Source organism: Lithobates pipiens, unplaced genomic scaffold (assembly GCF_037356315.1).
Source record: "Lithobates pipiens isolate NorthernLeopardFrog02 unplaced genomic scaffold, aLitPip1_a1.2 Scaffold_18, whole genome shotgun sequence".
NCBI classification, from domain to species: Eukaryota; Metazoa; Chordata; class Amphibia; order Anura; family Ranidae; genus Lithobates; species Lithobates pipiens.
The window spans coordinates 616,002,180-616,027,772 of record NW_027507758.1 but is presented as its reverse complement, the minus strand read 5'-3'; the positions used below and the strand labels follow the sequence as shown (position 1 = coordinate 616,027,772).

Sequence of the window (25,593 nt, the reverse complement as noted above, 5' to 3'; positions counted from 1 at the left end):
CATTGTGGCTTCGCCGAATGACAGCGGCGGAGCAGCGAGACCCACCGAGAAGATGGATGCGGCGGACTACAGGGGACAGCGGTGACTTCGCTGGCTCCTGTGTCAGGTAAGTGACACATAATGGACTACTATGCGATGCATAGTAGTCCATTATGCTTTACCTTTGCAGGGAATGAAAGGAAGTAAACTCATCAGGGTTTACTTCCTCTTTAAGCCCACTTACTGTGACAAAGTACCCCATTATCAGTGGGTCCTACGCTATCCATAGAATGAACAATGCATCTTTTAGGGTGTGCCCCCCCAAATATTTTGTTTGTCTATTGTGTGGATTCTGACCAAATCCTTTTGCGCAGGAGCACCCCACTCCCTCACCATTACCTCTCATTAGTGTCCACCTGTGTTATAGGAGTTCTTTAGTTCTCGCATATAGAGGAGTGTATTTCTCCCGAGGTTCAGAGAAGCAGGATCTCCCATTCTACAGATAGCATAGGACCCACTGATAATGGGGTACTTTGTCGCGGTAAGTGGGCTTAAGCACTATATAGCAATATGTTGTGACCAAATCCCCATATTTTAGAAAATGTTCAGGTGTTTTAAATAGCCTTGCAGGAGCTAAATGTCATTTTTTGCAGGCGCGCGCTGTAATAATTTTGTTCTGATGTAGTTAAATAGACACCACCCGAGTGCCATGTGATGGCCACCTGAGTGTACCTGCATGGTGCTGTGTGAGGATGTATTGGAGGCATGCCAACTATATAGTGCATGCATTAGTTGCTGAGCATACCCCGATGCCTGTGAAGCACAATGTGCATCACGCTGCCTTTCCTCAGCCTACTGCAGGCTTCTGCAGAAGTGCCAAGCCCCCCATCTAGAAAGCACAGCCCATGTTCCACCACATATCACCCTCCAGCTTCAGCTGATTACCCAGAGACAGGGAGTGTCCGAGACCACCGGAGAGCAGCAGATGCACAATGCCAGTACAGAGAACAAGTAGGGGGCAGATAAAAATACATGTCAGAAAGGAATTTGTAAGGCAGACAATGAAGCATGGCAGCACAGGGGGAAAAGGCAGCTGAATGGCAAACTAGACTCAGACACCACATGGTGGAGCAGAAGGTAGGATTACACTCCACGTAAGATGCATATTTCAATGAAGAAGCCCCCAGCAGTATAAATGAGTACTTAGCTGGTTAAAATGCATCAAAATCAGCTGGTATCCAGGAGACCCCTTTAGAGGCCCATCACCAAATCGTTGCAGCTTACATTTACTGAGCTAGGTAAGTCTTCCTCCCGGAGAAAGGAGGATGAAAAAAGAAACGTATCTGATCAGGTGGACTCAATGTTATATCTTTATTTATACTGTCCTGACGAAGTTGAGCAGAGGACAGAAATATGGCTTCTTCTCTGAGCCGGATCTTTAAAGTATAACAAAGTCTGATTTCCATATATAGCATTTTTTTTTTGCATTCAAGACAGGAATGTCTGAGGTCTTTGTGTGACATGTTTCGTTTTCTGTGGATAAGATTTCTCAGTCAGGGCAGGAATACGGCTTCTCACCTGTGTAAGAGCTTTAATGTATAACAAGGTCTGATTTCTGTAAAAAAAAAAAAAAAAAAGGCACTAAGGTCAGGGACACGGCTTCTCCCTATATGAAACCTCCGATGAGTGTGAAGATGGGACACTGGTGGAGACATTTGTCACTCAAGGAAGGCATTTTGCTTCCCACCTCTGTTAGTTCTTTGATGTCTAACAAAGGTTTTGTGAGAAACTTTTCCAACACTAAGGGCAGGAATGTGGCTTTACACCTGTGTGAGATCTTTGATGTCTAGCAACGCTTGATTTATCTGTGAAACATTTCCCACACTCAGGACAGGAATGTGGCTTTTCACCCGTGTGAGATCTTTGATGTCTAGCAACGCTTGATTTGTCTGTGAAACATTTCCCACACTCAGGACAGGAAAACGGCCTCTCGCCTGTGTGAGATCTTTGATGTACAATGAGGCTTGATTTCTTTGGAAAACATTTCCCACACTCAGCACAGGAATGAGCCTTCTTAACTCTGTGAGATCTTTGATGTCTAACAAGTTTCGATTTCATTGAGAAACATTTCCCACACTCAGGACAGGAATATGGTTTCTCACTTGTGTGAGATGTTTGATGTCTAACAAGGGTTGATTTGTCTGAGAAACATTTCCCACACTTCAAACAGGAATATGGCTTTTCCCCCGTGTGAGACCACTGATGTCTGGTAAGATGCGATGCCCGCATAAAACATTTCCCACACTCAGGACAGGAATATGGTTTCTCACTTGTGTGAGATGTTTGATGTCTAAGAAGGGTTGATTTGTCTGAGAAACATTTCCCACACTCCAAACAGGAATATGGCTTTTCCCCCGTGTGAGACCACTGATGTCTGGTAAGATGCGATGCCCGCGTAAAACATTTCCCACACTCAGGACAGGAATATGGCTTCTCACCCGTGTGAGATGTTTGATGTCTAGCAAGGGTTGATTTGTCTGAGAAACATTTGCCACACTCCAAACAGGAATATGGCTTCTCACCTGTGTGAGATCTCTGATGTACAATAAGGTTTGATTTCTTTGAACAACATTTCCCACACACAGCACAAGAATACGGCTTCACACCTGTATGAGATCTTTGATGTCTAACAAGGCTTGATTTCTCTGAGAAACATTTCCCACACTCAGGACAGGAATACGGCTTCTCTCCTGTGTGAATCCTCTGATGTGAGTAAAGACTATACTTCTCTGAAAAACACTTCCCACACTCAGTACAGCAATAGGGCTTTTCCCCTGTGTGAGACCACTGATGTCTGTTAAGATGGGATGCCCGTGAAAAACATTTTCCACACTGAGGACAGAAATGCATTTTCTCTCCTGTGTGAATCCTCTGATGTTTGTAAAGCCTGGACTTATGTGAAAAACTTTTATCACATTCAGGGCAGGAGTACGTCTCCTCCCCCGTGTGAGCACTTTGATGTATAACAAAGTTTAATTTTGAGCTCGCTTCTGCGTGAATCCTCTGATGTGTGTGAAGTTTGGACTTGCGTGAAAAACTTTTATCACATTCAGGGCAGGAGTACGGCTTCTCCCCCGTGTGAGCACTTTGATGTATAACGAAGTTTAATTTTGAGCTCGCTTCTGCGTGAATCCTCTGATGTGTGTGAAGTTTGGACTTACGTGAAAAACTTTTATCACATTCAGGGCAGGAGTACGGCTTCTCCCCCGTGTGAGATCTTTGATGTATGACAAAGGTTGATTTGCTTGAAAAACATTTTCCACACTCAGAACAGGAATACGGCTTCTGTCCTGTGTGAGATCTTTGATGACTAACAAGGCGGGATTTCTGTAAAAAACATTTCCCACACTCAGGACAGGAATACGGCTTCTGTCCTGTGTGAATCCTCTGATGTACGTAAAGATTGGACTTGCGTGAAAAACTTTTATCACATTTAGGGCAGGAGTATGGCCCCTTCCCTGTGTGAGATCTTTGATGTATGATAAGGGTTGATTTCCTTGAAAAACATTTCCCACACCCAGGACAAGAATATGGCTTAGTCCTCATGTGGGACCTCTTATGCATGTAAAGATGGGACAATTGTGAAAAACATTCCCTGCACTTAGGACAGGAATACGGCTTCTTGCCTGTGTAAGATCTGGCATGTATGAAGCGTTTTAAATTTTTAAAAAAACCTTTCCTGCATTCAGAACAAGAATGAAGCTTCCCGCCAGTGTGAGCTCTCTGATGTACAGTAAGACTTGAGTCAGAGCTACAACTTTCCCCACATTCTGGACCAGGAATTTTCTCCATCCCCTTATTTTTAGCAACATTCCTCACAGTACGAAGTTGCTCAGAGTCAGGGGGATTTGAAGGTCTATCCACACTGTGATGTTCTCCATCCGTAGCGGGGCTCATTGATTTTTCTTCTGCGCAATCTCTTGTGATGTCCCCATTTTCCATATTACAGCTTAGAGATAAAGTGAGATGATCCTTTGAGGGTTCCTCGATGGCCTGTCCTAAAAAAAAAAAAAAAATATATAAAAACCACGATGAACAGATGCACAAGGGTGAGTTCACCTAAATCAAGGTTCCATCTGGATCAGGTAGATTTTAGTAAGTAGATGTCCTCTGTGGATGTCCCAACCAGCTGTGACTTCCCCTCTACAGTAAAAGGGACCTTTGGTCCTCCTCCCAGATCACTTCTACATTTACTCAGCCTTGTCAGAAGAGCAGGAACCAATGAGGACTGGGAGGTGCATGCTCTTCACACAACCACAAGCCTAGGCACTGGGTCATGTGATCTCTGATAATGAAGAGATTCAAAGTTCAGACTTTCAGACCCTTTAGCATAGAAAAAGTGACCATAGGCCTAGCACTAGAGGGTGTTTGGAGAAGTATTTTCTGTTGCAAATATAAGTGTTTGCGTTTTCTATATTCCTCCTAACTTTTCATCCCAGCAAGACGGTTAGTACTAGTTAGTTCAGTTCTAGCTAGACCCTCCCTGTTTCTTTCATGTTCCCACAGTTAGTGTTAGTTCTGCTCAGAGACAGGGATTAGGAAACTGATTTTTTTGTTGCCTTTCAAAAGACTAGAAAATCACTGTCTGTACCACAGCTATCTTAAAGCGGAGTTCCACCCAAAGATGGAACTTCCGTTTTAAGAGAAGATGACCACCTGAAATGCCACATTTGGTATGTATGTTTTTGGGGGGAGGGAGGAGCGGATACCCTGTTTTCAGAGGGTCTCAGCTCCTTCCGCACCCTTGGCTCTGGAAGGAAGATCACCTCTCCCCCTCTCTCTAGGCAATCAGCTGGGACATGTCACAGGTCCCAGATGATTGCGCGGCCAGTCACGGCGCAAGGCGTGGCTCGCGCATGTGCAGTGGGTGCCCGGTTGTGAAGCCACAGCCAGGTGCCCACAGTTACAATTCCAGTGCCGCTGAGCATCGCTGGACCCTGGGATAGGTAAGTGTCCGATTATTAAAAATCAGCAGCTGCAGTAGTTGTAGCTGCTGACTTTAATTTTTATTTTTTTAAGCGGAACTTCGCTTTAAGTTTTGGTGGATTCAACTTCTGTGTCTTATTATTATTATTATTATTTTTATCTTAATGTATTCTATAAAAAGCCTTCTGTGTGCAGCAGCCTCCCCAGCACCCCCTAATTACTTACCCAAGCCCCATCTCTCTCTCCAGCTATGTCCACAAGTGTTCTAGCCATCCGGAACTCTCCTCCTAATTGGCTGAGACACAGCACTGGCGCCACTGGCTCCCACAGCTGTCAAAGTCAGTTAGCCAATCAGGGGAGAGAGGGGGTCGGGTCAAGGCTCCATGTCTGAATGGACACAGGGGGCTGTGACTCGGCTCGAGTGCCCCCATAGTAAAGCTCCTTGCTGTGGGGGCACTAACCAGGAGGGAGGGGCCAGGAGCAGCGAAGAGGGACCTGAGAAGAGGAGGATCCAGGCTGCTCTGTGCAAACCCAACTGCACAAAGCAGATAAGTATAACATGTTTGTTATTTAAAAAAAAAAAGAGACTTTACAATCACTTTAAGCTGACTATGGATGGTGCAATCAGTAGGTGACCATACTGTCTAGACTGAATGGGTCTAGGGAGGTATGTCAAAACATAAAGCAGCATTTGGAATTTTGCCCACAGACCCCCACAATCACTGGGCCAGGTTTGTGGGGAAGAGGACCTTGTCCTCGTCAACATGAGGATTTGTGCCAGGTGGCACTCACAGAAAGTACTCCCCTCACCCATTTCTAAGGGCATGTGGCCTGGTATAGTTCAGGAGGGGAAAGGGAAGGCACACGCTTCTTCCTCCTTTACTTTCCTGCCAGGCGCCATGTTCAGATAAGGGTCTTGTGTGTATTTTAATATTTTTTTTATGTGATCCCCATTAACATCTATACCAGATGCTCATCTAGGGTCAAAAGGGTCTTGTATAAATGAAGGGAACAGGAAACAGATGTAAGCGTAAGTCATCATTTACCCGCAAATAAAATGGCATCTTTTTCTTTGTAAATAGTTGTATACATTGTATTAATAAAATATTTCTATAGCGTATTTCTCCATAAAGACTTTAATGACTTTAATCATGTTATTATGTCATGTAGCCAGGTGCTGGATAAATAGCCTGTGTCATTGGGGGGGGAAACTCTGTAACACCAGCCACAATGAGGCTGTTCCCTATTGTGCTCAGACTAGACACTAATATCACATCCTGAATGCAGAGTGAGTGAGATTCAAGAGAAGAGCAATGGATCTTGGGACATGTAGTCAGAAGAACAAAATTTAACCTGGAGTTGGACCCTTGTTGACTACAAGTTCCAGCCTGTTGCAGGGAGAGAACAGAATGCTGGAGGAGGTGATATATAGTCTGTTCTAGGAAGAAGTTGCTCTCTTGGGACCATGGCCTTCAGCTGTAAGCAGAGCCCCAGACAGTTGGAGGAGTATGAGATGGGACTGCAGCCTAGGCAGCTCGGAGAGCACCCAGTACCCCAGGACAACATCAGAGTGTGACGAAACGTGCGTCGGGGGAGTGGCGTGCTGACATAATTGCGCTGTGTACCTTAGTGGATGGGTGTTCACTTGCCGGCCGGCTTTTATAACCCTGGTTACCTTCTGGTCCTCAAATCGAGACCATTGAATGATCGAGTCCCCTTGGCTGTTTGCTGCGTGTTCTTGCTTCATTATATCAAGCATTTGGGAGCCATCATCGCCACTTCTTTGGATAAAGGCCCTGGCGGGGTTAACAGCCACAAGTCCATTTTAGCTTGCCTCTGGTAAGCACGCATTTTATGTGGTGGAGGAGCACAAGTTCGTGGTGTTGTCACAAGTCATACCAAGATTTCACATGTGGTTATGATTTATGGACTAATCTATAATATTACTTTGTGGTGTTGGGAGTAATTCCAGGATTTATGCACAATATTAGCATTTTTTTGTGTTGTATTAATTTATGGTTAACACATTTTCCAATTTAGCACAGCTCCATTTTATTATCTCTATTTGTTTAAATGCGTATCTCATATTGAGCTGCTGCTGGCCCTTTTTTCTTTATTTTTATTGCACACTTAGCGCAGAAATTTTCCCTATTTTGTTCCCTATAGTGCTCAGCCTAGACACTGTATTGTCACATTCTGAATGCAGAGTGAGTGAGATTCAAGAGAAGAGCAATGGATCCTGGGACATGTAGTCAGAAGAGCCAAGTTTAACCTGGAGTCGGACCCTTGTTGATCCTTGTTGACTACAAGTTCCTGTAGGTGCTGCAGGGAGAGAACAGAATGCTGGAGGAGGTGAGATATTGTGTGTGGTGGGAAGGAGTCGCTCTCTTGGGACCATGGCCTTCAGCTGCAAGCAGAGCCCCAGAGAGTTGGAGGAGCACGAAACGAGACTGCAGACTAGGCAGCCGGGAGAGCATCCGGTGCCCCAGGACGATGTCGGAGTGTGACGAAATGCGCATCGGGGGAGTGGCCTGTTGACTTCATTGCGCTGTGTACCTTAGTGGATGGGTGCTCGCTTGCCGGCCGGCTTTTATAATCCTTGTTACCATCTGGTCCTCAAACAAGACCATTGAATGGACACATTCATCCTCGCCAGCTTCCTGTCGGTTCAGTGACAGTTGGGGGTCACGTAGAACAACCTGAGCACAGATCTCACTGTACTTGACAGCACAGCAAGGCATGCGGCCAGGAGCCTTCATCTGAGCACAGATTCTTCAGGAGCCTGCTTCAGGATCCGTCCCTTCCTATTCCCTTGAGCCTAGTATCATCTGTATTAGTGAGCAGGCAGAAGCCCACTCTCTATATACCCTAGAGACACTGCATGCAGACACCTTTACCCATTTGCTTTGCACCGAAGTTCTAACAAGGAGACACTTTGCACTTGCTACTTACAGCATTGGAGCAATTATACAGGAATCTATTTTTGGGCCCTTGTTAAGCTAGCAGAAGACACAGAACCTCCACACCACAAGGACTTCTCAACCACCCCCCCTCACTTAAAGGACTCGGTGCATAATATCTACAGCCATTTAAGGGGAACTCTTCCCAAGAGTTCTGGGGTTATCTTTCTGGTTGCTTTTATATTTGTGTCACAGAGTTTATTGGGCCTATGGCACCAGGGATTGGAGGGATCAGTCTGATATAAAAGGTCACTCTTCTTCCTTTCATACCTGTTGTCCTAGCCTCACTCTCAGGTTTGACTGATTAATTCTTTCAACTTAAGGTAATTTCTATATGCATTGCAGATCTGTGTTAATTGTAATAGTATTATACTGGAAAATAATACCCGCCTAAGATTTTACTGCCCTATATACTTAACCACTTGCCAACCCACCATATAGCAGAATGACAGCGGCAAAGTGGTTGTGATATCCTGACCAGACATCATATGACTTGCCCAGGATAAACACAGCCGGCACACGGCTGCCTGGGCATGCAGCACGGCGATCGGAGGTGCAGTGTGTGTCAGTCTGACACGCCGCAACTCTGATCGTGGTATAAAGCCTCTGACAGAGGCTTCTTACCACGTAATTAGCTGTGACCAATCGCAGCTGATCATCGCGTGAAACGGCTTTCCTCGGTTCACGCTAACAGGGAGAGCCGATTGACAGCTCTCCCTGTCAGAGGGGGGGGATCTGTGCTGATAATCAGCACATTGCTTATCAGCACAGCCCCCCCATCAAAAGGTGCCCATTAGCTGACAATCAGTGCCCAACACCTGCCAGCCTGTCCCCATAATAAACGCCAGTCAGTGCCCCAAGTCGCCTATCAGTGCCCATTGTTTTTTTTCTTTTAATTGGTCGGTAATTTTTTTGTTTATAGCGCAAAAATTAAAAACCGCAGAGATGATCAAATACCACCAAAAGAAAGCGCTATTTGTGGGAAGAAAATTATAAAAATGTCATTTGTGTACAGTGTTGCATGACTGCGCAATTGTCATTCAAAGTGTGACAGCGCTGAAAGTTTAAAATTGTCCTGGGCAGGAAGGGGGGAAGTGCCTGGTATGGAAGTGGTTAAAGACCTTTACAGTAAATACACTTGGTTACTTTCTCGTAGCTTGGTGTATGTGTGATTGCCTTACTAACTTTAAAACATGTCTGAACCCAAGGTAACAGAGGTGTAGGAGGCTTGCAGGGTCAGAGCAACCTTTGGGGTCAGCCATCTCTTAGTGGCTCTCATGGGGGTGGCATTGAAGTCATTTTTGTAATTAATGCTCCACGGCAAACGAAAATTTACATTTATTTATTTTTTGGTACGTCTGTCACTCAGGGCAGAGCCCAGCCCCCCCATCAGTTTTACAATCCCTTGCCTATTCGCATAGAAAATGACCAATACTGATAATATTCAACTCCAATTGACTTTTGGACTCAGGATCAGAACTTTGATAAAGTTTGTCCAACCTGCCCCTGTCAGGGCTGGGCTCAGCCCTTCCTTCTCTGAGCTGGCCGCTCAGCTGTCAGCTAATTGCCAGCTCCCATCTCTCTCCAAAGTGATTCAGTTGTTGATGATATCCTGCTCGTCAGTCCTGCCTACTTAAGCCGTCCAGTCCAGTCTTCCTTCGCCTTGGTCAACATCACAGAAACTCCTGCGAACCTGTTCAAGACTTGCTTTGCCGACATCCCTTCTGGCTCCAGATCCTGCTTGCTGTTCCACTACACTGATCCCTGACTTCTGGCTTGGCTGACTATCCGTTCCGTTTCCTGAACTTTGGCTATGTTTTGACTACGTTTGTTTTTTTTACTTTTATTATTAAATAAGTGTGATTTAACTGTACTTCTGTCGCAGCCTGATTTCATGGTTTCTGACAGCCCCGAACCGGACCCAGTTATAGCTCATCACTATACATAAATCATGCTTGAATAAATAAATTGCGTCTACAGCACAGAGAAGGGGGGTTATCGGAGAGAAAAGAAGAAGAAAATCTAATGTGCAGGACAGATATCAGTACAAGGAGGGGACAATTATCAACCTATGATGTCATTCATCCCCTGCCCTACTCTGGACCAATCAGAATGCAGTAACAGAGCAGAGATAACAGAAGAATATATTATGGCTCACCTGTGAACTCTGTAGGAGTGTCCTCCTCTTTGATTGTCCTCATCAGTCCAGCCTCCATAATATATTGCTGATCATCCCTCACATACGTCTCTTCTACTTCACCCTAAACCAACAGAATGGCAGAAAATACCATCAAGGATGCATACCCATGGAGACTAACTAACCGATGTGAAGACCTTGCTTAGTGGAAGAGGAATGAGGAGAGAGCTTACTCTGAGCAGGTGAAAAAAAAAAAGTGCTGTGAAACCATTATCACAGCCTACAATACCACTAGCCACCACTGAAGGGAGACTTCACCCAAATCCTGGCCACATACAGGAAGATATAAATCTTGCATACAATCTGGTGTAAGAGTTGTGGAGCTACTTAGTAATTCCCAGACACTTCTGAGAGTCCCCAAGCTAGACTATAACATAGAATCGTGACATATTCACTTTTCCACTGCCCCCACTCACACCAGACACATGATTTAGGGTAGCTTGCCACCACCTTTAGTATGTAGGCTGACTGGTTTGCTAGGGAACCACACACACACACACACTCTGATTTCTGTCTCCCTGATACAGTGGCTATTACACACTGACATCTGCTTGCAGTTTCATACAGATTAACAGAATAACAATAACTTACACCGAGAATACAGATACTGGTAACACAGTGCAGCAATCTCTCTCTACGAGTATGTATTCTTAGTTTAGTATTCAGAAGTCACTAATTCCGAGCATTATTTAAACCTGTTACTAAATTAATAAGTGTAGCCCCAGTCAGCAATGCTAGCAGAGAAGAGTGACTCCATATTTGCTCCTTTTACCTGGCCCTGCTGTTTGTTCAGGGACCAAAGACCTTTGGTGGGGGGAGTGTGTAGCCTGGTCAGCAAAGCTAGCAGAGAGGAGCAGCTGCAGTTTCATTGTTTCTGCTGCTGTCCCTTCTTGTGTTTACAGAGGGACAGGCACAGCTGTAATTGGACTCTGTTATTACAGAGGTTTGTACAGCCTGTTAAGTGCACTCACCACACAGGAAGAGGTTGGGGGCTGCTTGAAATGCTGGTAGGAACTGCCGATTGTGGGAGAGGTAGTTCCATACAGACTAATCTTGCTTTGTCGATTGACCAGAGTAACTACAGATCCCAGAGTAATTAAAGTTCTTAAGAGAGGAAAGGGAGGAGACTTGGTCCCAGGCTGAGGGAGGTACAAAGAGGACATTTAGAGTGAGAGAGTTTGTGCATCTGGTCACTGGCAAGACATTAACCAGATCATCTGAGATGGAGAGAGGCACCACAGAGAACACTCCCTGGTACTTGGGATCATCACTTACACTTTATGTTCCCGACCCTCAACTCCACCTACCTGATGATGGTGAGGGATGGTGTCATCTTCCTGTGTGGGATCCGAGGAATACAGAGGATGGAGACTTCTCTCTGGTGGGTTCCCATTACTGGATCCATCTGTAGGAAACACACACACTGACTGAATACATTGTTTCTATGTGTTTATCAGATGATGGGGGATCTAGGTGGAGCCTCCGTACTGCTCTCTCCTTTACAATAAAGTCTCCTCTTACCCGGTGATGTGAGGGGCGGCTGATTGTCCATCATGACGTCCTTGTAGAGATCCTTGTGTCCTTCTAAATACTCCCACTCCTCCATGGAGAAATAGACAGTGACATCCTGACACCTTATAGGAACCTGACACACACAATGATACAGTCACCATCCAGACACATCCCTTGTCTGTTACTGGATAATGTCCCAGAATTCCCAGCACCGCTCACCTCTCCTGTCAGCAGCTCCATCATCTTCTTGTTGACTTCCAGAATCTTTTGCATGTTGTGTCTCTCAGGTTTTAGAGCATCACATGGAGACAATGTGATGGTCATATGATCACCTGACTTCACAGGAGGAAATCTCTGTTTTGGAAAACCAATAAGAATATCATGTTAGAATCCCTGAACCCTCCTCCCCTCTCTGGTTAGGTTTTGTTAATAGAGATAAGAGCAATGTCATGTGACTCCCAGAATCCTCCTCACCTCTCCGGTCAGCAGGTAGACGATCTCCAGGGTGAGGTTTAGTATCCTCTCTGTCATGTGATTCTGGTCCTCATCCATGCTCATTGTTGTGGTCATGTAATTTATGCAAGTTTTTCTGTAAGCTAAGAATTATATGAGTTTTTTTTCCATTTGTAATTTTTTTGTCACAATTTGTTTGAAAATTAAAAATATGTTTTTTTTTTAAATAAAAGTTGTCATTCTAACGCATTATCACCCATGGCATAGACATACTTACAAGTACACAAAAAAACACTTTCTACTATGCCTTACGAGTATGGGGATACCACATGTGTGAGACTTTATCACAGTCTAGAAACAGAGAGACCCAAAATCCAAGGAGCACCTTTGGGTTTTCATGGAACGTAAATAATGCATCTAATTTCCTAACTACCTATCATATTTCTTGAGTCCCTGAATTAACAGAACAGAAGAAACACCCACTCACACCTGCCCCCATTTTTAAAAGCAAATAGCCTACGTTCTTTTCTTAAAAAGACATAGTGAGTCTTTTGAAAATGTCAAGTTTTTGGGAAATGCAGGAAAATTGTAAAAAAATGTTTTACAAAAAGTTGTGAGTTAAAGTGGAAGTTCAGGCAAAACCTAACTAATGCTAAACCTGCTCTCTGCCACACTCTAAACCTAATATATCTAACCCTGTAAAGCAAAAATCATTTTACTTACCTATTCTACATCCAATCCAGCCCGGTCCCAGCATCAGCTGTCAGCGGCAGTTGCAGTGTGGAGATGGGTGCAGGAGAGGCAGCCGACAACAGAAAACCCATAGTAACTCTATGAGTAATGTCACTTCCCAGGCATTTCACGTCCATTGTTGGTCCTCTCCTGCACACAGTTTCTGCTACTGAAGACCGGATTGGATCAGCTGTAAAACAGGTAATTGCAGCAATTTTTGCTTTACAGGGTTAGAAAGATTAGGTTTAGAATGTGGCAGAGAGCAGGTTTAGCATTAGTTTTTGCCTGGACTTCCACTTTAATAAGATATTTCTAAGACACATCATAGGCATACTTAGAATTACATCCCAAAACGCATTCTGCTACTCTTCTAAAGTATGGCGATACCACGTGTGAGACTTTTTCACAGTGTAACCACTTAGAGGCACAAAATCCAAGGAGCCCTTTCAGACTTTCTAGGGGCATAAATCAGAGTAGAAACTACAAAATTACTACATTTTAGAGAGCAAATACCTTTTGAAGCTTTCATTTTTCCCACAAGTTTTTGGAAAATGATAATATAAATGTAATAAAAATGTTTATGTATATACAGTATCTCACAAAAGTGAGTACACCCCCCTCACATTTTTGTAAATACAGTGCCTTGCGAAAGTATTCGGCCACCTTGAACTTTTCAACCTTTTGCCACATTTCAAGCTTCAAACATAAAGATATAAAAATTTTATTTTTTGTGTGTGAAGAATCACCAACAAGTGGGACACAATTGTGAAGTGGAACGAAATCTATTGGATTTTTGAAACTTTTTTAACTAATAAAAAATGAAAAGCGGGGCGTGCAAAATTATTCGGCCCCCTTGCGTTAATACTTTGTAGAGCCACCTTTTGCTGCGATTACAGCTGCAAGTCGCTTGGGGTATGTCTCTATCAGTTTTGCACATCGAGAGACTGAAATTCTTGCCCAAAACAGCTCGAGCTCAGTGAGGTTGGATGGAGAGCGTTTGTGAACAGCAGTTTTCAGCTCTTTCCACAGATTCTTGATTGGATTCAGGTCTGGACTTTGACTTGACCATTCTACCACTTGGATACGTTTATTTGTGAACCATTCCTTTGTAGATTTTGCTGTATGTTTGGGATCATTGTCTTGTTGGAAGATAAATCTCCGTCCCAGATTCAGGTCTTTTGCAGACTCCAACAGGTTTTCATCCAGAATGGTCCTGTATTTGGCTGCATCCATCTTCCCCTCAATATTAACCATCTTCCCTGTCCCTGCTGAAGAAAAGCAGGCCCAAACCATGATGCTGCCACCACCATGTGTGACAGTGGGGATGGTGTGTTGAGGGTGATGAGCTGTGTTGCTTTTACGCCAAACATATCGTTTTGCATTGTGGGCAAAAAGTTCGATTTTGGTTTCATCTGACCAGAGCACCTTCTTCCACATGTTTGGTGTGTCTCCCAGGTGGCTTGTGGCAAACTTTACACGAGACTTTTTATAGATATCTTTGAGAAATGGCTTTCTTCTTGCCACTCTTCCATAAATGCCAGATTTGTGCAGTGTACGACTGATTGTTGTCCTATGGACAGACTCTCCCACCTCAGCTGTAGTTCTCTGCAGTTCATCCAGAGTGGTGTTGCGCTACCTGAAAAGGTTAAGCTAAACTATACTAAACTAAAAATAAAGTGCCTTATGCTTATATAAATAATACCAGTGTTACTAAGTGACACACTGCCGAGAGCGATGTCTCCTTCTATTAGGTGATATTTCCTCCTTTTAGGTAAATGTAATAAAAAACTTCCAATATTATACAATTAGGTATTATACACGGTAAATATAAAACTGATCCAAATATGTGAAGTGTCTCCAGCAGATTAACCCGTGAATAATCAATGAAATAAAGTGTCCAATATGTTACAGATAGTAAAACAATAAAGTGTCATGTGCTTTAAATATTCAAGTGAATATCTCCAAGATAATAAACTCATAGAATTCTTCTTATATTAAAACGTGCAACATACAATGCATGCTTAAACAAAAGAACTAAATAATAAAGTCTTTATGTGAAATTAAATGGAATAAAGTGACCAGTGGCTATTTTTCAGTGCTCCTCTTAGTAAGAAGAATAAAATGGTAAAGTCTTTATGTGAGCTGAAATGGGTAAAGTGACCAGTGACTTATTCAGTGCTTCTCAAAAACAGGTGCCAGCAACCGTGTCTTTAATTCTTATATCTCCAGTGTTCACGACACACCAGGTAGAGTGGCCCCTTACCTTACTGCTGTAAGGTAAACAGCAAAACAACCAAACGGCAAGGTCCAGGGGTTGTGACCTAATTCCTGGCAGGTGAGTACTGGCCCCCTCGGCTGGAATTTTGCACCTCAGATAGTTTCCACATGGATCTTAAGCCTCAATATTATTCACAAAGGTCTCATAGAAAAGAGAGAGGTATGCTCCGATGGTGAAGTACGTACGTAAATTTATTTAAAAATTTATTGAAAAGGTACTCACAAACAGGTAGTAAAACACAGCTTTAAAAACGAACGAGCGTTCCGCTCGTGTTGTGAACATCACTTCCGGTATCCTAGTTCCTCCTGGAGGAAATATCACCTAATAGAAGGAGACATCGCTCTCGGGAGTGTGTCACTTAGTAACACTGGTATTATTTATATAAGCATAAGGCACTTTATTTTTAGTTTAGTATAGTTTAGCTTAACCTTTTCAGGTAGCGCAACACCATTTATTTGATTTTTAAATACACTATCTGGGGGTTAGGGTTTATACCCCTGCCGGTGGTTTGCTGCAACCTATCCTTATTAATAGCTTAGGCCCTTGGTGATAGCGCGGGGATACCCTAATCTACTATAGTTCATCCAGAGTGATCATGGGCCTCTTGGCTGCATCTCTGATCAGTTTTCTCCTTGTCTGAGCTGAAAGTTTAGAGGGACGGCCAGGTCTTGGTAGATTTGCAGTGGTCTGATACTCCTTCCATTTCAAAATGATCGCTTGCACAGTGCTCCTTGGGATGTTTAAAGCTTGGGAAATCTTTTTGTATCTAAATCCAGCTTTAAACTTCTCCACAACAGTATTACGGACCTGCCTGGTGTGTTCCTTGGTCTTCATGATGCTCTCTGCACTTTCAACAGAACCCTGAGACTATCACAGAGCAGGTGCATTTATACAGAGACTTGATTACACACAGGTGGATTCTATTTATCACCATCAGTCATTTAGGACAACATTGGATCATTCAGAGATCCTCGCTGAACTTCTGGAGTGAGTTTGCTGCACTGAAAGTAAAGGGGCCGAATAATTTTGCACGCACCACTTTTCAGTTTTTTATTTGCTAAAAAAGTTTAAAATATCCAATAGATTTCGTTCCACTTCACAATTGTGTCCCACTTGTTGGTGATTCTTCACAAAAAATTTAAATGTTATATCTTTATGTTTGAAGCCTGAAATGTGGCAAAAGGTTGAAAAGTTCAAGGGGGCCGAATACTTTCGCAAGGCACTGTATTTTATTATTCAGTATCTTTTCATGTGACAACACCGAAGAAATGACACTTTGCTACAATGTAAAGTAGTGTGTGTATAGCTTGTATAACAGTGTAAATGTGCTGTACCCTCAAAATATTGGGCCCAATTAGCCATTTCCCTCCCCGGTGTCATGTGACTCGTGTTACACGGTCTCAGGTGTGAATGGGAAGCAGGTGTGTTAAATTTGGTGTTATCGCTCTCACTCTCTCATACTGGTCACTGGAAGTTCAACATGGCACCTCATGGCAAAGAACTCTCTAAGGATCTACATAATGATGACTTAGGCTATAAGAAGTTTGCCAAGACCCTGAAACCGAGCTGCAGCACGGTGGCCAAGACCATACAGTGGTTTAACAGGACAAGTTCCACTCAGAACAGGCCTCGCCATGGTCGACTAAAGAAGTTGAGTGCATGTGTTTAGCGTCATATCCAGAGGTTGTCTTTGGGAAATAGACGTATGAATGCTGCCAGCATTGCTGCAGAGGTTGAAGGGGTGGGGGGTCAACCTGTCAGTGCTCAGACCATACGCTGCACACTGCATCAAATTGGTCTGCATGGCTGTCATCCTAGAAGGATGTCTCTTTTAAAGATGATGCAAAGGAAAGCCCGCAAACAGTTTGCTGAAGACAAGCAGACTAAAGACATGGATTACTGCAAACATGTCCTGTGGTCTGATGAGACCAAGATAAACTTATTTGGTTCAGATGGTGTGAAGTGTGTGTGGCAGCAACCAGGTGAGGAGTACAAAGACAAGTGTGTCTTGCCTACAGTCAAGCATGGTGGTGGAAGTATCACAGTCTGGGGCTGCATGAGTGCTGCCGGCACTGGGGAGCTACAGTTCATTGAGGGAACCATGAATGCCAACATGTACTGTGATATACTGAAGCAGAGCATGATCCCTTCCCTTCAGAGACTGGGCTGCAGAGCAGTATTCCAACATAACGACCCCAAACACACCTCCAAGAAGACTACTGCCTTGCTAAAGAAGCTGAGGGTAAAGGTGATGGACTGGCCAAGCATGTCTCCAGACCTAAACCCTATTGAGCATCTGTGGGGCATCCTCAAAACGGAAAATGGAGGAGCGCAAGGTCTCTAACATCCACCAGCTCCGTGATGTCATCATTAAAGCGGAGGTCCACCCTAAAGTGGAGCTTCCGCTCATTGGAACCCTCCCCCCCTCCGGCGCCACAATTGGCACCTTTCAGGGGGGAGGGGGTGCAGGTACCTGTACAGTACAGGTATCTGCACCCACTTCCGGCGTAGATTCCGCAGAATCTACGCCCCTTTCCGAAGGTCCCCCGCTGCCTGCTGGGAAACATACGGATCCCAGAGACAGCGGGGACCATCCTTATTCCGCAGCGCGACTCGCGCATGCGCAGTAGGGAACCGGGAAATTAAGCCGCAAGGCTCCACTTCCTGATTCCCATACCCAAGATGGCGGCGGCAGCACCCGAGAGACGATCGAGAGATCGGCTTCGGGTGCCGACAACGCGTGCGCACTGGGCGGGTAAGTGTCATTATTTTAAAAGTCAGCAGCTGCAGTATTTGTAGCTGCTGGCTTTAAAAAAAAAAAAAATGGCGGACTCCCGCTTTAAGGATGAGCTCTGGCGTGTTCGCATGGTCCATGCGCAGAGCCCGCCAGGAAGTCGGCGTAGCGCTGTGCTAATTACAGGCAGTGAGACATTGCGCCGATGCGCGGCTGCAGATAGGGCAATGTCTCACTGCCTGTGATTAGCACAGCGCTGCGCCGACTTCCTGGCGGGCTCTGCACGTGGACCATGCGAGCACGCCGGAGCTCATCCCTAGTCATCATGGAGGAGTGGAAGAGGACTCCAGTGGCAACCTATGAAGCTCTGGTGAACTCCATGCCCAAGAGGGTTTCGGCAGTGCTGGAAAATAATGGTGGCCACACAAAATACTGACACTTTGGGCCCAATTTGGACATTTTCACTTAGGGGTGTACTCACTTTTGTTGCCAGCGGTTTAGACATTAATGGCTGTGTTGAGTTATTTTGATGGAACAGCAAATTTACACATTTATACAAGCTGTACACTCACATGTGAGGGGTGTACACACTTTTGTGAGATACTGTGTAAAAAAAAAAAAAAAAATTATATATATATATATATATTTTTTTTCCTTTTTCTTCTTTTTTTTTACAGAACGTTTTACATTGTATAGGATCTTTACACTTAGAGCATGGGTATGCTTGGAATTACATCCCAAAACATATTTTACTACTGCTCCCGAATGTGCCAATACCACGTGTATAAGACTTTTTCAATGTTTGAACTGATTATGTACCAGACATCGTATCTTGTGTATCACACATATCAACCAAGTGTATCAAAACCTGTACTGTCATGGTCGCCTCAACATGAGTGGTCGGGGAATATAGCTTAGCGTAGCATCACCTATAGTAGTACATGTTCCTAAAATCCAAGCAAGCCTAGCCTACTGGCATGTGGTTGCCCCATGACTGCCATGTTCACAAGCCAGGAAGGAGGTATAGGAGGCTGAAGAAAGTCCCTGTGGTTTTAGGAGTGGAGCTGTACGCAGGCGATGGCTGGGATTGGGGACTAGCAGGAAAATGGTCAGTTGGGTCAGTTCAGGCAGCAGGCAGAGACATGGTCAGCAAGCAGGCAAAGGATTGTTCCAGTAGCAGACAAAAACATGGTTAATAAACAGGCCAGGGGCAGCACAACACTGGTGTGGTGGTGATCGGGAACACTGTTGCTGGCTGTGCTGGTGTGGTGACAATGAGGACCAGTGTGGCAACAGTCAAGGACACTGTTGCTGGCTAACACTGGTCTAGTGACACTGGGACCAGTGTGGTGACCATCAGGGACACTGTTGCCAGCTTACACTGGTCTGGCGACACTGGGACTAGTGTGTCGGTGATCAGGAAAACTTTAGCTGGCTGCACTGATCCGGTGTGATGATAATCCGTTACATTGATTCTAGTAATACTGCTGTGCTGACCTTGAGACTGGCTGCACTATTAGTGCTTATTCATACGTGAGGCTGGGTGCTTTGATTGACAGCACTGATCTGCTGAGATTGTACTGCTGGGGTACTTATTAGAAATGGCTGGTGGCACTGAGATACAGAGATGACTACAACAGAATTACAGTGTAACCATAGCGACACAGCTTTTGCTTTCGTGACAGCATGAAAAAAAGTGAAACACATTCTGAAAGGGGGGGGGTGACCATTTTTTTTTTTATTACACTGCGATTGCTTGTACAGTCCTGATGATTATATAAGCAATCGTTTCCCTAATGTTTGGCTGCCGTTTCATGCAGCCATTGCTTACTACTGTGACCAATCACAGTGATCACAATAGTAAACAACGGCTGTATAAATGACGACCTTTGTTTACTGCAAGCATTGTGATTGCTGTAATTGGACACAGCGATCACATGGTACAGGGCCAATGACAGTGACCATGTGCTCCAATCTGTAATCTACTGTGTCCCCGAACTATTTTGTTTGGAAGGGTGCATGTGATAGCACAAGACCATTCAGCACTGTCCAGACAGAGGGTCGGGGGTCATACAGCCTCACAGGACAGTCCGAGGGGAATGAAAACGCCTCCTACAAGCTTTAACCAGGGCTCAGACGGACATTGATAGAAGCCATTAGACTACTGATGAGAAAATTTATTTAGCAGTTTATATTTACTAAAATAACTGTATTTCCATGTTCTGTGTACTGTGGGAGACCAGATATAGTGAATGCCGAGTCTTGGGTGTAGTAACAGCCCTTCACACTGGGGCGTTTTTCAGGCGCTTTAGCGTTAAAAAAAGTGCCTGTAAAGCGCTTGAAAGAAGCCTCATCTGCAATCCCAATGTGAAAGCCCAAGTGCTTTAAGAGCCCTTTCACAATGTCAGCGTTGTCAATGTCAATGTCTGCGAAACGCTCGTAAAGCGTCGGTTAAACTAGCAGCGCTTTACCAGCGTTTCCCGAGCTCTATTGGGGCACTTTTAACCCCTGATAGTGGCCAAATAAAGGGTTAAAAGCGCCCACAAAGCGCTGCTGCCAAGGCGTTTTTCAGGCGCTTCCAATTGATTTCAATGGGAAGGGGCTCTTTAGGAGCGGGGTATTCACCGATCCAAAAGCGCTGCAAAGAAGCTGCTTGCAGGACTTTTTTTAAAGCCCTGCCAACGCAGCACCTCAGTGTGAAAGCACTCTGGCTTTCACATTGGGATTGCAGTTGTGGCTTCTTTCAGGTGCTTTACAGGCGCTTTTTTTTAAAGCTAAAGCGCCTGAAAAACGCCCCAGTGTGAAAGGGATCTCAGTGTGAAAGCAGTCGGGCTTTCACATTGGGATTGCAGATGAGGCTTCTTTCAAGCGCTTTACAGGCGCTTTTTTTAATGCTAAAGCGCCTGAAAAACGTCCCAGTGTGAAAGGGGTCTTAGGGCCAGTTCACACCACATGCAGTCCAGTGCGTTTTTTTTCTGCATCAAAAACGCATGGAAAGTAGGTTATATGGTTTTCAATGACATAGCTCACAGCAGTGCGATCCAGTTCCAGAAAAAAAAAAAAGTAGAACATGCTGCATTTTTTCTGCACTGGACTGTACTGGAACACTGTAAAATGCATCAAGAACACACTGGAATGCAATTAAATGCACCAAAAACACACCGCAACACATTTGTCCTTATTTAAGGTTAAGAAAAAAAGAGGGGGGGAGGGGGGAGTACTGGACTGCATCAAAAACGCACTGGAACACATCAAAAACGCGCATGCAGAAAAGCACCTGGAACGCATCAAGACTGCGTTTCTATGGTGTGAACTGGCCCTAAAGTTAATCTCCCCTGCTCCAGTCCTAGTGTCCCTAAAGAGTTCCGCCGAAATTTTTTTTTTCTATAAAGTCAACAGCTACAAATACTGCAGCTGCTGACTTTTAAAATAAGGGCACTTACCTGTCCAGGGCACCCGAGATGTCCTCACCCGAAGCCGATCTGTCCATTGGTTCTCATGGGGGAAGACTAGGGTGACCACATTTCCAAACTGCTATTCAGGGGCCCCACCCCCTCCCATAAAATCAGTTTGTGCCGTAACAAATCACAACACAGCCAGGGCAGCGGGTGCGCCCTGTACCCAGAAGCACCGATCTCGCCCCCCCAAAAAATGCCCCTGCATCACCACTTCACTCACTGACAGTACTTGTCCTGGCCGGCCAAGACCCATTTGTACCTTGTTTCAACGCCTGGCTCTACACTGCCCTGCAATGATTGGGCACAGGAAGCGGGATTTATGATTTCTCCAGTCACAAGCAGGGAGGGGGGGGGGGGGGGGGCTGGGGGGGTGGGCGTGGATTCTGCCTCTACAGACATTCCCGGCCAGGATAAGTACTATCAGTGAGTAAAGCAGTGATGTGGAGGTCTTTTTTGGGGGCATCAGATCGGCCTGGGTGTGACAGCAAAGGATCCGCCGGACAATTCGATCGTGTGGGCTTCATTGGACCTTTGCTGTCTAAAAATCAGAAGGACTTTAGATTTAAAACATGTTTCAAATCTTTCCGACGGACTCGAGTCCGCTCGAAAAATCAGTTTGTCTGTATGCTAGTGAAAGCAGATGAAAACCGACGCTAGGGCAGCTCTTGGCTACTGGCTATGAATTTCCTTATTCTAGTCCAGTCGTACGTCATCACGTTCGAATCCATCGGACTTTGGTGTGATTGTGTGTGGCCATTCGTTCGGAAAGTCCTCGGAACTCCGCCGAAAAGTCCGGTCGTGTGTACACGGGTGTCCGCGAAAGTCCATCGAAAAGTGCGGTCGTGTGTACGTACGAGTCGCGCTGCGCATCCTCACTGGTCCCTGCTGTCTTCTGGGACCTCTGTGTCTCCCAGAAGACAGCAGGGGACGGGTTGGAGGAAGGACCAGACATGGTTTGGATACCTGTGGAGCCCGTGGTGATCTGTGCCCGAAAGTGGGAGAAAATACCTGGAATAGACAGGTATCTGCTCCCTCCTCACCGTGAAAGGTGCCAAATGTGATACTGGAGGCAGGATTCCAAAAGGAGGAAGTTCTATTTATTTTTGGGAGGAACTTCGCTTTAAGCATTACTAAAATTACTGCTCCCTGCCAAATGGATAAAAAAAAAAATTGTTTGTTTTGGTTCATGTCACCCAGGGCAGTGACAGAAGTGAACAGATATGTGGGAGACAACAGGTTTGTGGGGGTGGGTGCTGCGGGGAACAGATGTGTGTGTGGGGGGGTTACAGAGGAGAACAGAGGTGGGGGGAGGGGGTTAAAAGAGGGAAACAGAGGTGGGGGTGGGTGCAGAGGTGGACAGATGTGTGGGATTCAGTGGGGAGCAGAGGTGCGGGGGAATACAGAGATAAACAGAAGTGCGGGAGGGTATAGAGGTGTGGGGAGGGTACAGAAATAAACAGAGGTGCGAGGGGGGTACAGAGATGAACAGAGGTGCGAGGGGGGTACAGAGATGAACAGAGGTGCGAGGGGGGTACAGAGATGAACAGAGGTGCGAGGGGGGTACAGAGATGAACAGAGGTGCGGGAAGGGTACAGAGATGAACAGAGGTGCGGGAAGGGTACAGAGATGAACAGAGGTGCGGGAAGGGTACAGAGATGAACAGAGGTGCGGGAAGGGTACAGAGATAAACAGAGGTGCAGGAAGGGTACAGAGATAAACAGAGGTGCGGGGTTACAGAGATAAACAGAGGTGCAGGAAGGGTACAGAGGTGCGGGAAGGATACAGAGATAAACAGAGGTGCGGGGAGGGTACAGAGATAAACAAAGGTGCGGGAAGGGTACAGAGATAAACAAAGATGTGGGAAGGGTACAGAGGTGTGGGGGGGGGGCGGGGTGCAGAGATAAACAGAGGTGTGGGAAGGGTACAGAGAAACAGAGGTGTGGGGGGTACAGAGATGAACAGAGGTGCAGGGGGGTACAGAGGTGTGAGGGGGGGTACAAAGATAAACAGAGGTGCGGGGAGGGTACAGAGGTGCGGGAAGGGTACAGAGGTGCGGGAAGGGTACAGAGATAAACAGAGGTGCGGGAAGGGTACAGAGGGGCAAGGGGGGGTACAGAGATAAAAAGAGGTGCGGGGAGGGTACAGAGATAAACAGAGGTGCGGGGAGGGGGGTGCAGCAGGGAACAGGCGTTCGGGGGAGCGATGAAGGACTGGGGGTATCTGAGGTGCTGAAAATACAGGAATTGGGGTGATCTGAGGTGTGGAGGTTCAAGTTCACCTTTGTAAAAAAATAAATAAATGCAGATCTTTTTGCAAAAAGGTAAAAACAATGTGCATTTATTATTATTTTAGGATTTGTCAGTTTTTCTGTCTGCTCGCACGGACAGGCAGTTACACAGATACCCCCCCCCTCCGTATACTTGTGTACCTCGGCTGGCGCAAGGAAGCAAGCCAGTGCGGCCACCATTTGTCTTTAGGCCGGGACCAGAGGCGCAGGTTCACGGCTGAAGAAAATGGGAAGGTGTTGCAAAAATCCTGCCCTCCCAGCACCTCCATCATATAGATGGGACGGTAAAAGGGGGTGGAGTCAGGGGTAGAACTAATGGGGGGAGAGGTTTACTCCCCCTGTGACACAGTCACAAGGGGAGAATCCGGAAGATGAATGCCCAGTCTCCTGGCGGGCTCTGCACGTGGAGCATGTGAACACGACAAAGCTCATCCTTAGTGCTGAAGTTGCTTTAGAGAGTTTACATTCACTTTAAAGCGGAGTTCCACCAAAAAGTGGAACTTTTGCTTGTTGTACTCCTCCACCCCCATCCGGTGCCACATTTGGCGCCTTTCCGGGGGGGACAGGATAACTGTCTTTCACAGGTATCCTGTTCCCACTTCCGGGAGCCTCAGTCGCGGGTATTGACGTCACCTCCCCAGGTCCCTCCTCCTTCTTCCCCGACCACCGGCCCAGTAGGAAAGAGGCGCAGAGCCTCGCGGGAATGCGCAGTAGGGTTCCCTTACTCGCAACGGAGGCGGCATGCACCCAACAGCAGATGGAAACATCAGCTGCGGCGCCGACACCGCTGGACTCCGGGACAGGTAAGTGTCTGATTATTAAAAGTCAGCAGCTGCAGTAATTAAACTCACTTGGCACCTCAATTGCATTAAATGAGCCAAAGAACCTGTGTAATTCCTATGTGTTCAGGTTTAAAGAGATGAGGTGGCAACCCTAGTGTGGTCCTGTCTCACACCAAACCCAGGTATGTTCATCTCATCTCCAGTGAGAAGGAGACTCATCTCCATAATGAAGAGAATGTTCCGGCCCCGTAAGTGGGGGAAATGTTCTGCTCCTGAAGGGGTTAATCTAGGTTTCCACACTATATATGTGTGTATCATCATCATCTGCTGGAGATAAAAGACGTCACAGTGACTATGGAGGAAGAGGACGGACATGACAGAGTGGGGTTAATGGGAGTAAATAGAAAAGAAGATCTTATTACCTCCTCTACTGCCAGTTCCAGCAACGTCTTCTCTCTACTTCCTCCTGACTAGTGATGTCCAGTTCATGAACGAATCGTTCTTTTGAATCGGTTCTTTTTAGTGAACTGGATGAATCGATTCTTTTCAGTAACTGATTCGTTTGAAACAGTTCACTCTGCACTCAGTACATAGCAGAGCAGCAGAGCTGGCAGTGGTAATATGATCCTAGAGTGAGAGAGCTCGGCCCCTCCCTGCAACCAATCAGCTGACTCAAAGCACAGTGACACTCAGGAACTGGATACAAACTTAAAACAAGAGCCAGGAGTACACAGTACACCGAGTTAAAGAATCGTACAAGTTACCGAGTTAAAGAATCGTACAAGTTACCGAGTTAAAGAATCGTATCTGTTTTTAGAACACAGTACACTGAAAGAACCATGAGTCCCCACCAGTAGAACAATACACTAAACCAATGAGGTAGCAGCAGTGATAAGGTGGTACGGACAGCCTAAGGCCCTTTCACACTCATGCGACTTGTCCTGCGACTTGAGACTGCAAAGTCACATGACAAGTCACACCCCGTGATTTCCAACGAGTTCAGTTCATATCTATGCGACTTCAAAGTAGTTTTTGTACTACTTTTGTCTGACTTTGATGCGACTTGTGGCAGAGACCTCAAGATTACACAGACATTGCTTCAAGTCATGGCAAAAGCACTTGACTTTCAAGTCGCACAAGTGTGAAAATAGCCTTAACGATTGGATTTTACTACCAGGGGTACTTCGCCCATGGTAGTGGTAGTAAAATCTGATCATCATTCCTGCGCATGCGCT

General features: G+C 45.6%; 1 protein-coding gene across 1 annotated transcript; it reads right to left on the bottom strand.

Moving 5' to 3' along the window:
• Window positions 1-642: 642 nt before the first annotated feature.
• LOC143989265 (uncharacterized) lies at window positions 643-24,830 on the bottom strand. Its single transcript, XM_077489337.1, has 7 exons — window positions 24,781-24,830; window positions 12,109-12,230; window positions 11,854-11,988; window positions 11,644-11,767; window positions 11,430-11,527; window positions 10,084-10,186; window positions 643-4,037 (listed from the first exon to the last, which is right to left on the bottom strand). The coding sequence occupies exons 2-7, from the start codon at window positions 12,202-12,204 to the stop codon at window positions 1,780-1,782; spliced, it is 2,814 nt and encodes a 937-aa protein (XP_077345463.1). The 5' UTR covers window positions 12,205-12,230; window positions 24,781-24,830; the 3' UTR covers window positions 643-1,779.
• Window positions 24,831-25,593: the final 763 nt, after the last annotated feature.

Coding starts and splice junctions, on each gene's coding strand:
- LOC143989265 (XM_077489337.1), bottom strand. CDS start 12,204: ATGACCACAACAATGAGCATGGATGAGGACCAGAATCACATGACAGAG. Junction 10,187..11,429: donor CCATCCCTCACCATCATCAG/GTAGGTGGAGTT, acceptor CTGTTGGTTTAG/GGTGAAGTAGAAGAGACGTA. Junction 4,038..10,083: donor CACTCCTACAGAGTTCACAG/GTGAGCCATAAT, acceptor TTTTTTTTTTAG/GACAGGCCATCGAGGAACCC.